General features: G+C 39.4%; 1 protein-coding gene across 1 annotated transcript in view; it reads right to left on the minus strand.

Moving 5' to 3' along the window:
• Window positions 1-13,686, minus strand: part of chd6 (chromodomain helicase DNA binding protein 6) — a 98,739-nt gene that overhangs the window by 12,200 nt on the left and 72,853 nt on the right. Inside the window, exons 23-34 of the mRNA XM_073467762.1 lie at window positions 13,365-13,567; window positions 12,089-12,169; window positions 11,759-11,877; window positions 11,092-11,251; window positions 10,375-10,464; window positions 10,036-10,139; window positions 9,625-9,754; window positions 5,486-5,564; window positions 3,472-3,529; window positions 2,049-2,421; window positions 1,534-1,742; window positions 2-99 (exon numbers count right to left, since the gene is read on the minus strand). Coding sequence (XP_073323863.1) covers window positions 2-99; window positions 1,534-1,742; window positions 2,049-2,421; window positions 3,472-3,529; window positions 5,486-5,564; window positions 9,625-9,754; window positions 10,036-10,139; window positions 10,375-10,464; window positions 11,092-11,251; window positions 11,759-11,877; window positions 12,089-12,169; window positions 13,365-13,567 — 1,704 coding nt within the window. The remainder of the gene's footprint in view (window position 1; window positions 100-1,533; window positions 1,743-2,048; window positions 2,422-3,471; window positions 3,530-5,485; window positions 5,565-9,624; window positions 9,755-10,035; window positions 10,140-10,374; window positions 10,465-11,091; window positions 11,252-11,758; window positions 11,878-12,088; window positions 12,170-13,364; window positions 13,568-13,686) is intronic.

Genomic DNA, 13,686 nt, shown 5'->3' on the forward strand with positions numbered 1-13,686 from the left:
CCTGCTCTCTGATCTTGCGCAGCAGCTCGATGCGGTATAAAGTGCGGGCAGCTCTCTCTTCTGTCAGAGGCTCAACAAACACAGCTGGATCCACCAAACCTGTAGGAAACAGGAGAGAGACCGTCAACACCGGTACGGAGGCAGCGAGAGGCATGAAGGAAGTGTGAGAGATGAAGGCAGCGGGTGAGAGGAAGAAGATAAATAAGTTCAAGTGTGTTTGTGAGTCACTGCCGTCTTTGATGTATTTACAATTCATCCCTCATGTACAGCAGCTTAAAATAGCTGTGTGAGTGTGTGTTGTCTTCTGCCGTCAACCTGTCATCAAAGTATAACATGATTCATCATCGAGGTGAACAAATATGCAATTTCTTTTAACAGGCAAGAGCAAATAAACCCTGTTTAAATTAATCTGAGAGGTGACACTCCATGTTTTATATGTTGTAGTATGTCCTTACACTCATTAACAGTTTTATTTTTGATTTAAAATGTATAATTTTCTGATTTGTTCGCCTGTTTTCACTCGGGCTTCTCTCTGCTCAACCATCAACCATCCAAGGACCTTTATCTCTCTCTCCTGGCTGTCGATGCCTCGTTCCGGATGTTTGGATCTGGATCCTCATCCTCCAGGAGTTTCAGCCTCTCTTCTTCTCTTTCTCTTGTGTACATGTCGTCTCTGTCTCTCTCTCCATCTGTGTGTCTGTGTGTTCTTTCCTCCTCTCTGTTTGAATGTGTTTGAGTTTTGCTTCCTGTGCGTTTGAGTAGTTTGTTCTCTTCCAGGTTTCCCTGGTGGACATCACGGCTGTTTGGCGACACCTGAAGTTGTTCAACATCTATCTGCTTCCATATTCTTAATATATATTTAGAAGAGAGTGAGAATTACCCGAGAATATTTGAAGCTTCGACAGGCTTTCCTTTCCTCAAGCACATCCATAACATGACATCAGGGTTAGTAGTGTACAGCTGTCAGTCCTGATTTTCCATACTTTAATTTTACCATGTTGATCTGTTCTGTCCACACAACATCTATTATACTTTCTATTTTTGGAGAGGGATCCCTCCTCTGCTGCTCTGACAGAGGTTTCTTCCATTTTTTCCCCTGTTAACTGAGTTTTTCTTTGTCTGAATCAAGGGTCGAAGGAGAGAGAGAGTACGTATGCTGCACAGATTGTTAAGCCACTTGAGGCAAATTTGTGATTTGTAATATTGGGCTGTATAAATAAAAGTGACAACTGAAATGCAAATAACTTGTCAATTAAGATCAAATGAATCCTCCCACCAGCAGAGGTCAGTAATGTTTCCCAGGAGGGATGTGGCTGCACTCCAATGAGACTTGTAATTAAAACAGCGGTGGACTCACTGCCATGTGAGCTTGTTATTATGTTGTAAAACCAGCCAAGTGTGACAATAAAACAAAGCAAGAAATCCTGAGCAGGTTTCAGTCGATCACTGATGTTTCTGTCAAATCTGAAGTGTCTTAAGGTTTGAATAACACATGTCCGTCTGTGTGTGTGGGATCAATCCCAATCACAATACCTTCTTCCTTCCTTGGAGGCAGTTTGCAGGCCGTCCTACACATGTTGACAAACGAGTTGAAGTATCTCTCCAAACTCTCGTCCGTCTTCCTCTCCAGTCGGGCCAGCGCTCTGAACTGGGACCAGTCGAAAGCTTTCCTCTCCGTGTCGTACACCACCCCATAGGACGACACCGTGCGGTAAAAATCTGCCTGTTCTCGACGAGTCCACCTTAAATATGATGGAGGAGGCAGTTATAATGTTTCAAGTATCATGTTCATGAAGTATGTGGACAATTGGCTTGAGATTTATTTTATGTGACACAACAGATGCATATAAAAGTGGGAATACATGCTTATAATCTAGACAAGATGCTGCAATTTAACAATACAACATTTTGAATTTAGAGGCTAATTTTGACAGTGTCTTGACACGCCACAGACGCAGATCCAAAAGTATCGGCAATAAAAATAAAATTTAAATGAACATATTGATCTTATAGTATGTAGATACACCAGTTTATTGCTTCATTGTTACCTCCTCTGCCACTCAAGAAACAGCGGGTCGGGCTCAGTGGCGACCACAGAACACCGCCTCAGCTCTTCACCCAGCTGCCACGCCAGCGGCCCTCCAGCGTGGTGACTGTGAGCGGCTGCGCCTCCTCCGATCCCCATGCTGACGAGGCCATCGTGAAGCATGAAGTCGTGCCTGAGCATCGGCTCGCGGCGCAGTGTGAAGCGCTGGTAGGCGGTGATCAGGCGCCGTAGACGGGCTGTCAGGGCGGGGCCAGTGGGCCAGAGAGGCCGGGCCTGGACGACATGGAGAGCTGCAACCCCGGTCCCTGTTCCTGTTGTCGTCGTGGTGACCAGTGGTCCATCAGTGGCACACAAGTCACCAGACATCTGGGAGTCTGTGAGGAAAAGAGGCACAATGTTTCTAAGAATCATTAAAAAAAACCCTGTAAAAGTTGTATGATACCAACAGAATTATTTTACGGATATAGACCGGTTTTCCAACAAACTGTTTCTTTTGTTTTTGTTTAGCAAAAAAAGCCAAACTTCTATCTATCAGTGTTAATTTTGTCCTCAAAAGCAGCTATATAAAGACGTTTTTCTACGAGATTTTGCAAATGTACGATATAAATCTGTGTGCTGTCGGCCGCATGTTATATAATCCATCGTGAATTTGAAAAGATTCTTAAATTCTCACTAAAAGGCAAAGAATCTAGGAGCTGGAAATCACCAAAACACAATCTATGAAAACAGTACGTTTTAAAATTTAATTTGCTCATCTTCGAAAATGCAACCTCATACTCCACCTTTCCTTAAATATTCTCCAACTTCACTTAATATAAAATATTAAAATATTACTGTCTCTCAGTGACACCAGAACAATATCAGGGTATTTGCATGCTGGTGTGGAAGTCTTTCCATTTCTTTCTCCAGGGGGCTATTCAACAATTAGATGTCCATTAAACGTACCCTCTGAGACAGAGAGCACCATTAAATCTATCAAAACTCATTTCACACACTGGATCACCCCTGGACTCTGCAGAGCAGTGGTGTAATAAGGACTTCAGCTTAAAGGTGAAATGGGTTCATATGGAGCCAGAAGCATCGAGGGAAGGAACCTCTTGGACTGAATAGAGGGTGAGATGGACCACCTCGTCTGAAGGGATTTCTCACTCATTACAGAAAAATTAAGATTACTAGTGATATGATATCCTAAACTGCCTTTAAGACCTGTAAATGTCACGACATTAAACAGCTGTCTGTCTAGTTGGCATGTATTTATGTGTGTCTGTGGATCTTCAGTGTAAAGATGCTTCCCTGTGTTCGTTCTTCTTTTCAAGGCCACTTATGACGAACATTTCCCTGCAGACGCACGCTGTGTACCGACTTGGCTTTTTTGATATTAACAAACATGTGTATGTGTAACTGTACAGTGTGTCTCGTCTCACCTAGACCTGTGCTGTCAGGCTTGTCTGAGGTGTCTGTGCTGGAGCAGGTTTCCTCTCCCTGTGAGTTAAAGATACACAAATATTAGCAAAAAGAAAACATCCGATTTCCACAAAAGCAATATAAAAAAAAAAACACAAGGATCAGGATTATCAAGTCATAACTCTTACACATACAGTAACTACAAGAAACAAGTCATTCTGTCAAACGGGTGTGTTGTCCAGAGCACGGGAGCTACGGCCAAAATAAGATAAGATGTACTTTTATCGATCCCCGTGGGAGAAATTCAATTTGACACAGCAGCAAAAGGGACAAACAGAGTGCAAACAATAACAAAAAGTAGCAGCATGAGGATAAGAAGAGAACAATAAAATAGAGTAACATAAAAATATACAGTACTCAAATAAATAGATACGTAAAATATAATAAAAATGTTATATACACTAGATGGATCATGTAAATGGGTACAACATTTCCCTGAGATATAAACAGTGTATAAACTCGTATTTTAGGTTATTTTTATTTTTAAGGTTATCCCGATACCAGAGTCTTAAACTTTAACGCCTTACAAGTATAAAAACACGTAATCTGTACCTCACATGGCATAAAGGAAAAGGCATTTTTGCAAAACAGGATAATTCTTATATTTATTACAACCTGCACACAGTGCTGGTACAGGAAAAGTCTCTGAACACATACCAACACATCTGTGATAATGTGTTAATATTTGTGAAGCCTTGAGTGGAAAATCTGATTGTAGATCTACTTTTTAAATACTGTAGTTTTGACACTATTGGAATCAAATGTTGTATCACTTTAAACATGTGGTATATAAAAAATACTGAACTATTCATACTTTTGACAACCTTAATCTGTGTATCCTGTGTTTTTGTTAGTTTCTTCTATACATGTGACATCGTCTGTCCTCCCTGAAAGAGGGATGGCTCTTCTTGAGGTTCCTTTTTACCTATTAAAAGGATTATTTAGGGATTTTCTTTATATGAACAAAGGTCGTCATACACTGTGGAGATTGGAAAGCCCCCTGAGTCATTGTGATTTAAAATGATGGGCTCTGATACAGTAGAACAAACAAAACCTTTTGAAAGGTGTAAAAATGTGTTCTTGACGAACATTTACTTGGAATAGATGAACTGGATCAGAGAATTTTGTAACACAATAATACAATATGATCTGATCATGTCATCGAGAAATGATTCTATAGAAGGACTAAAAACAATCACATTTAATTACCCGACCATTTCCTACACAAGAAAAGTCAGTCCAATGTTATAATTAATGGTCTCAACATGAGAGGAAACTCAACATGAACTTGTTTCCACCTTGTTGGGTTGCTTTTCTCCATGATCTCATCTCTTCAAGTACAAAACATTTGTAATTTGTCATGTTTAGGATTATTTCTGCAGAATTTCTATTGACTAGATGATTTCATTGAGGTGAATGTTGCATCTCAGACTGCAGATTTTTAAAAACAGCAATTACTCCTTTCGTAAGCATTTATTAAATCTAGCAAGAGCAGAACACATCAGTTACCTGAAACTTATTTTGTCACTATGACATTAGGAGCTCTTGCTGTGATAAATGCAGATTGAGAGCAAAGTGCTGCAGAAAAAAAAAAACTTAGTTGCGCTGAAGTTTAAAGCAAAGAAAGATAAAACCTAATAAAATAAGCAATAAAAAGATACCAGAGATTATTTTTTACACATCATCTGTTCAGTTATTAAAAGTGCTCCGTATTAAAATGCGTCATTAACTGAACACAATTGTTTTTACAGCACCTGGAGGCCAAACTCTTCTGTTTCTCATCAACTCTGAAAGATCCAAAATTTTAAATATCCCAGAGGTAGTTTTAACCATCACCACACAAAATTAGACATTTTCTAAAGAGGTTCATGATGATGTGTCCGTATAGGAGTAAACTGAATCTCCAGTTGTTTGTGGAGTGAGTGAGAAAGAGAAGAGAGATCTTTTCAAACATTAATGTCAGAGGAACCTCACCTTGCTGCTCTCGTCTCGATCTTCGCCTCCATCAGCTTTAATTTCAGTGTCGTCCTTCGCCTCCTCAGTTTTGCAAACACTGACAAAAGAAGACAGACAAGAGCAAAACAGCTTTAATGACACATATAATCCCTACTGAGCTCCGAGTGTACGACTGAGGGTGACACATATAAGCATTGAATTCAATGGGAGCTGTAAATAAGGACTCCATGTTTCATTGATGTTTGGCTGAAGAAACAAGAAATGACACAAAAGAAAGAAAATGCTGTTAACAATGCCGGGACACAACAAAGGGCCTGTCAGCTTATGACCTGTCAAAATGTGATCGGATGTAAAGAAAACAGATAAAACATGAGACATCCTGCCGTTGTCTTTATGTGTTTTAAGAAGCATCAACTAAAGACGTCCTGAGGCACACAGAAGAAAGAAAATGCGAAGAGGGAATGTTTTTAAATCAATAACGAAGCAGCTGAACATGACAGCATATCTCCGGGCATTTGGCTGATGGTAATGTATGAATGAAGGAGACGAAAAACACGAAAAGGCTCCACGTCTTATTCACAGAATACAATATTTTCAGAACAGAAAAGAGTTAAAACAATAAACAACAAGAAAATAATGCTACATCCTGTTTCATCAAGTCTTGCAAATACAGTCCATGTTAAAGCCAAATATGAAAATATTAAAACCTTTATAACATAAAATCATATAACGTGTTGTCTCAATGCTACAGTTTGGAAACAGAGTCATTTTAAATGGTCTTTTTTCGGTCATCTATCGCAACACAGAGGCTTCCTGCTCCTCCGAAGGCTTTCAAAACCCTTAAAATAACCAAACTGGTTCTTTAAACATCTATTTAAGTTCACAGCTGAGTGTGTTTTTCACACTTTAAGACACAACAAAACAAAGTTTAACTCACTGGAAGGAAATTTCCGGCCCCGGATCAAAATTCTTCATATGTTAAATTTTGATTTTTGATATCTATTATCACTTCATTTTTACCTCCGCCAAGGAGCTTATGTTTTCACTCGTGTCTGTACGTTTGTTTGTTGGTTGGTTTGTCAGTAGGATTACACAAAAACTACGGAAGGGATTTCCCCTCAACTTGGATGGAGGATGGGTCTCGGCCCAGAATAGATCCCACTGACTTTTGGTGCGGGACAGATCCAGGAATTTTGGATGTCGACGTCGATTAACATGTCAAGTGCAGAAGCTTCCAAGCTTTCGGTCCAGCACTTCTCTGGAGCTGACAGTTCTTTTACAAATATCATCCAACCTCCAAAACTTTTAAGTTTCAAAAACACCATGTTTGTTTTCCACAGAAAGTAAACACTTCTAACGCTGCAGTTTGTGAAAAGTGTAATATTTTTGCGAAAATTGTATGCAGGTTTTGAGGAGCCACATTTACTGTACCACCTGCGTGTGCACATATTCATCCTTGTAATGTTTCCCTTCTGTTCTGTGTACTTATTTATTTTTTCCCTAACCTGTGCAGGAATCCTGCCAAGTTAACATTCTGAGACTAGAAGATCTTCCTGTCACACAGTCGCAGTGCTCAGCTGGGAACAGCTTCAGGTTGAACAGGTAACAAAGCGAATGGCAGCTTCAATTACCTTCAGGAAGAGGATCAAAGCTTCCTGAGCGTCTCATCTTCATAGCTCTGCTGTCAGCCGGAGCAGCAAGCACCCAGAAAATACATTTCCACACCGTGTTTTCACTTTCCTCTTTTTCCCTGTCAATTATTCCAGTCTGGCTCGTACAGGTTCCTCTCATAAGTGCAGTGAAACTACCAGAAAAATGACTTGTGAGGACAGTTTTCACAGTTCTTCATAGGAAAAACCAGAAACCTTTTAAAGTTCAGCTATACGTTATGGTAAGAATTAAATACTTTATGGACATTCAGCTGCAGCTGTGTATGTGTGTCAGCCTGACATCTATACAAACTGGTGGCTGCTGACATTATTAGCACCTCCATGCCACCCTTTGGATGTATATTTCTATTTTCAATGTGTTTATGATCTTGTTTTTCACGCTCAGGATGTAGAGCAGGTGTGTGGGAAGGGAGGTGGCAGTGGCGACGAAAACAAACATGGCAGCAGAGAGGACAGGATGTGTTTTTCACACCAGTGATGGCACCTGCTGTGAACGCTACTACTGAGAATAAAAAGAAGCAACGACTGGTGGAAGGAGGAAGTGACTCCTGCTGAAGAGCTGCAGGGAAGCGAGGAAGCCGATTTGTGGACATGTGTGTCACCTGTCTCTACGATACGAGTACGAGAGCCCCACCGACAGGGCTGGATACACAAATGCGCAAAATCCAGGCAACTAACTGAGGGCCTGAAAGCTCCATGACTACAACTGTATTCTGATTTTAAATATGCACCAACAAAAACACTATCATCAGACGTTATCTGGGTCTTGACATGGGCTAATTGTAAAGGTCCCTGTGTCAAAATCTAGTTTAAGATAAATATAGAGGGTGCACACAGACATTTACATATTAAAATGGGAAGTTATTCGGATAATAAATGACCTGCTCTTTCCTTTGCATTCACACCTGGTATTTTTAATATATTCTCATTATCCTAATTGAGATTGGATCCAGAGCAAAACCTGTGCGAGACCTGCAAGTATTTCGAGGGAAGCTTCAAATCAGCACCAGATTCCCTTGAAAAATCACAAAGTCCTGCGCTTTGTTGAGTAAAAGGAAACTTTATACACTTGGTGAAACACATATTCTATGACAAATTATTAATTATTTTCCTCCTCTTGTATAGAGCGAAGATAAATGATATGCCAGCTGCACAACGTTGCACAAAGGCATTTCTCACTGTATACGATTCATTTTTCACCTGTATCGCTTACATTTTTAAGGCAGGTCTGTTAAAAAAAACATCCTCTGGCACTTTCAAGTGTGTTAAACATCATCCACATATTAAAATGGGATCCTATCAGAATACCATTAAATTATTCTTAATATCAATTAACACAATAGTCTTTCTTAGACCATCATCATCCTCATTGAGATCAGATACTTGCCCTGCAATTTGAGATTGTGGTCAAACAACCCCAGACTCCCTTGAAAAGTCAAGCAGTTTTCTAAGTGGTTGAGTTAGAGGAAACTTTATTAACTTACTGAAACGCTGTAAGCAACAAATTCTTAATTATTTGTCCCTTCTTGTAAATTTGGCAAATATAATACTACAAGTTGTTTCTTTGTATAAAAGATATTGTGTTTGTCCCAATGTGTTGCAGTACAGATATGCAAGTTACTCTATGACTAGATGAATTATATGGCCTTTTAACAGCAGATCAGCTGCACAGACTGTGTCATTTGTTTTCCACCAGTTTTGTTTTCATTTTTTACGGTTCTGTTGAATAACACCACTTTTGGCACTTTGATGGCTCTTTCAGTTTCCAGTTGCTTTCTCGCTCTCTAAATTTTGTTTTATCTGAAAAACAAATCTGAATGTTATGCCGTGTACTGCGTTTACACCTAACTAAGATCTGAACACAATGTGAGCCAGACTACATCCAGATGTGGTCAGTCAGCCAATCACATTCCAATCAAGGCACGACGTGTCCTAATAAAGGTTGCATTTTAATACCAGGTGTAAACAGGATAGGAGTGATGGGAACAGTAGGTTATGGGGGCATGGAAATGTATTTTTTACTGTGCATGTTGAATGTGTTTTTGTATTTTATTGACGTTCTTTATCAACATGTCTAATTTAAAATGTTACTTTATATTTATTTTTGCTGTTATCTTTGTCAGTAGCCTTTACTTTTCCAGTGTAAAATACAAGATAATCACCATGTTTTTATCTCGAATAACCAGCAAATCACTGACAATTGTTTATTATAGCAATTTGTTTGAAAAAGGTATATTGCCTGATATTTACATAGCTGTCAGATCAGGTAATCAGCCTTAAGACAACTTCTGTGATGTTTATAATTACAGAAAATATAAATAAAAGTAGCAGAAACATTACAGATAAATGGAGAAAATATCAAAGAAAATGAAACTGAAAAACAGAAAACACGTGTGTCTATGTGTTTGTTTTTAAATCTCATGTCCACCTTTAGGTTTTTCTACAGTATAAACCTGTGTGCATTTGTGTGCAAGCAGATGTGATCACCTGTCAGTCATGTCAGGGACGCCCTCGACTCCTCCCTGTTCGGCGGTTAGCGCTGTGACATCTGGCATTCCCACTCTCTCCAGGAAGCACAGGTCAGGATCTGCACGCATGGCGTTGTACCGCTCGTAGCCTGAGCAACGACACACATTGATAAACACGCAACCAATTAAAGCACGAAAATACACACACATATAATGAGGACAGAAAATTCAACACATACAATAACAGATGCCATGTTTGTGCAACTTAATTAGCCTTAAATCCCAACATGAAAATTAATTGTTAAAAATATAAATCAACTGTGTTCATGTGACCATCCATCCGTAGATAAACTGAAAAGAAAGATTTAGAAAAACTACAAATTTGTTGCATGTTTACAAATTGTCAAACTGAGCAGACACCCGTCCTCACCGTGTTTGTGGACTCCTATGAGGAGAGACTTGTCAGCGTCTGCGTCCCACCATGTAGCTGGGATCTCGATGTAGTCGATGTCGGGTAACGCCACCTCAAGTTTACTGTCAACACAAACAGACACACATGCAAACAATCGATCAGAGCTGTCAGTGTCGAGTCAGGACGCTCCGGCTCACTGACAACGCGAACATCAGTCAAACTGCATTTTGACAGCGTGTCTCTACCACATCATCAGTTTACTGTAAACAAGCAGGAAGACAAAAATATTCAACAAAACAACAGTCAAACAGTCCAGTAAAGTTTTGTTTGAACATGAACATGGAGCCTTCTTCATACCTGGCAGGTATCCCCTCCAGAGCTTGAGTGGCAGCCTCACCCAAAACCTCCACCTTCAGGTAGTACAACATCCGCACCCTCAGCAGCACCCTGTGGAGAAGAAGAGGGAGACCGAGGTTAAGTTAGATAACTTAGAATAGATTACTTTCTCACTCTGAACAGATTGTATTTCAGTTTGTTCAGACTGGCTGAATAACTCCCAACAGTGTACGACTGTTTTATTGGTTTATTTATGCTTTTTTAATCCTTTCTCTTTTCTCGCAGATGTTTGTAATCTCAGCAGCATCATAAATCTGTTCTTCTGTTATCACGCTTCCTTATAATTAAATAAATTCAAAGTCACTGCTCCCACCTGGCCACACAAGCTGATGACATGTTCATTAAAATAAATGAACAGCTCCAAACATTTTACATTTAACAAGCACAAAGTTCTGTTTTTATCCTCATGCTGTGTTTCATAACACTTTAATAACACTGCTTTCAGCTTAATCAATAACATAAATGATCTTTACGGCTGATTATCGTATTTCTAGCAGCTGTTCTTCTACAGCTCATAAATTACACGACCAAACAAGTTAAGACTGAACACGTAAAAAAGCACAGAGAAAAGGTCCAACTGTTACATCATCAAGCTTGTTCATCCAGTTTATCTAAACTACACACAGTAGTAGACTACTGTTTAATCATACTGTTAATTACAGTTATTTGTAAACTGACTTGTTGCAGTGTTGTTTGAGGTGTTTCTTGTAGCTCTCGTCCTGCAGCACCACCTCAGGGTTACAGTGGACCAGCCAGTCAGCGTTCTTCAACTCAGGAACGTTCAGCTGATTCTTCAGCTTCTTCCCCTTCCGACCCCGAGGAACCGGAGCAGAGAGACCTGAGACACAAAAAGAGGGAGAAGGAGAGGGAAACATTACTATCACATCAGGGCAAATCCTCTTGTTGTGGGAGCTTCGAAAGTAAAATTGGTTCTGAAAGTGAAGTGTAAACTTTTCTGACAATAACATTACAATGAAAGTCAATGGATGAAGTTCAAAGACTAGGAATAAATAAAAGAATAAACAAGTAAAAATAAAGGAATAAATAAATGTCAAAATACAAAGACAAACAACAGAATATAGAAGAAAAATAATAAGCTTTTTAATTTATTTTCACTATAATTTATTCATGTGTTTCTGTTATTTCTAACAAAAAAATGTTAATTGTATATTTATCTATTTTTGTATGAGAAACACTCCTTTTCTGAATAATTCAAACATTTAAAAATGTATTCCTTTTGATATAATGTCATTTATTTCTTTTTTGTTTTTATACCTTTACTTTTCCTTACTCTTTTCAGGTCCTAGGCTAACATTATAGTGCATGTTAATGGTGAAATGCTGACCCGAGTGATTGAGCAGCGCCTCTTCCTGTCCTTCCTTGGTGGGTGTGATCAGATCCCAGATGAAGCTCTTGATCTTGTCATCACCTTTGTAGTGTTTCAGGCAGTAAACCAGCAGAGCCCTGCACAACAAAAAGTAAATACATGTTTAATTTTTACATGTTTTTTTTAATCTAGTCTCATAAAATCATGGCTACAGCTCTGATCCTGGTGACCGGCTGCAGTATGACTTCAATTGTTAGTTTTTTGTATTGTCACTTTCCCTGTAAATCCTCTTCGACGTGTTAGAATTTCAGTAGGATCAAACTTTTTAGACAGACTTGTTTTCCTTACCTACAGATCACCTCCATGTCTCTCTCTGCCAGGTGCCATTTAAACCGACCGTGGTTTAAGATGTCCTTCCACCGACCCCACCTGGAGACAAAGTGAAGAACGGAGAGGGAAGTAAGAATTGTAGATCGGAAACAAGGAGAAAGACAGAGAGACAGGAAATACAGCAGGTCATTAAGAAGGATGGAGAGTAATAAATATATATCAGCTAAAACATAAAACGATAAGAGTGTGATCACAAATAGAATTTATTCTCTTCACTTCAAACATCAGTGCAGGTTGTTCTCCTGTGTTTTTGCGATTTATGTTCCCTCTTGAACTCGCAACAAAACAACCTTGTAAACAAAAGATATGAGCTTTTTATTGGACAGAGTATTAGTAATGTCATCCCACAAGGTTTAAGATTTTGGCTGCTGGGTGTGAAGGATGTTTTGGGATGGGTATCCCAGGACTGGTAATAAATTAGTACCTGATTGGTCAGTAACGAAATATTGCTAAGCTCCTGGACAAATTGTGCCACAATCGGTTTTTATGTCATATTAATGACAGGCTGATGAGCCAAACTAAAAATGCGACCGTCTCAACCTTGTCAAGTCAAGGTAACACCTGTTCATGGAGGGTAATATTCAGCCTTGTAACATCAGTTGGGTGGTTTTATGAGATTTCTGCTGGAAATCCTTCAGGGGATAAAGTATAAAAATTTTAAATTACAAGACTTTTAATGGGATGAAATAAAACTACTTGGTTAGGTTTTAGAAAAGATCATGGACTGGATTGTTAACTTTGGTTCACTTATGGTTTTACACGGGACAGGAGCAACGATGATCATCATTTCTGTTTGATGAGACACCCAATGCGAGCTGACGAGAACACACATCAGGCTCACAGCACTCTGTGTGATGCAGGACGTAACGGGCCAAATACAAAGTTTTTAGGGAGGTCCACCAATAACTATCACTACAATAAGAAGTATCAGTATGGATAAAATGCTAATGATGTCCATTCATAGCGATGTGTGTTCATACTGTTTAGACATAAATCTTTTATATTATATATATTTTTTTTTTGTTATGTTTGGCTATGCAAGTAACGAGTAACTGTCAGATACAGTTTCAGATGTCAGGGAGTGGGCATGTCTGTGCAAACCTGCAGCATAAAACGTTCCAGAAACACTCATCACGGTACTTGAAAAAGAAAATAAACTGAACTGAAGTTGTTTTATGATCTGATGTGTAAGGTACACAAACATAAAACATTTCTGAAACATCTCAGGTCGTACCCGAAGATAAGCAGATTCTTCTCAACCCGGAAGCACTCAGCACGGAGGTACCGCCGGCTGCGTTCGCCCAGGCGACGCGTCCGACATGGCCGCTCCTCCGAGTCGCTGTCCAGCTCTGAGAACTCCATCAGCTCGTCGTCCTCGAAGGAGTTGTAGTGACGGGTCTGTTTCCTCACCCGAGGCGTGTCGATCACCAGAGACTCCTGCATCAGAGAGAAGAATTTAGTCTGAATGAGGGAAACAAGTTTTAAAAGATTGACGTGTAAAAACAATATGAAGCAGGTGAGGAGAGTTTTTTGGCACATTACTACTGTTCATTAAC

This window comes from Pagrus major, chromosome 6 (genome assembly GCF_040436345.1).
Source record: "Pagrus major chromosome 6, Pma_NU_1.0".
In the NCBI taxonomy this organism is placed as follows: Eukaryota; Metazoa; Chordata; class Actinopteri; order Spariformes; family Sparidae; genus Pagrus; species Pagrus major.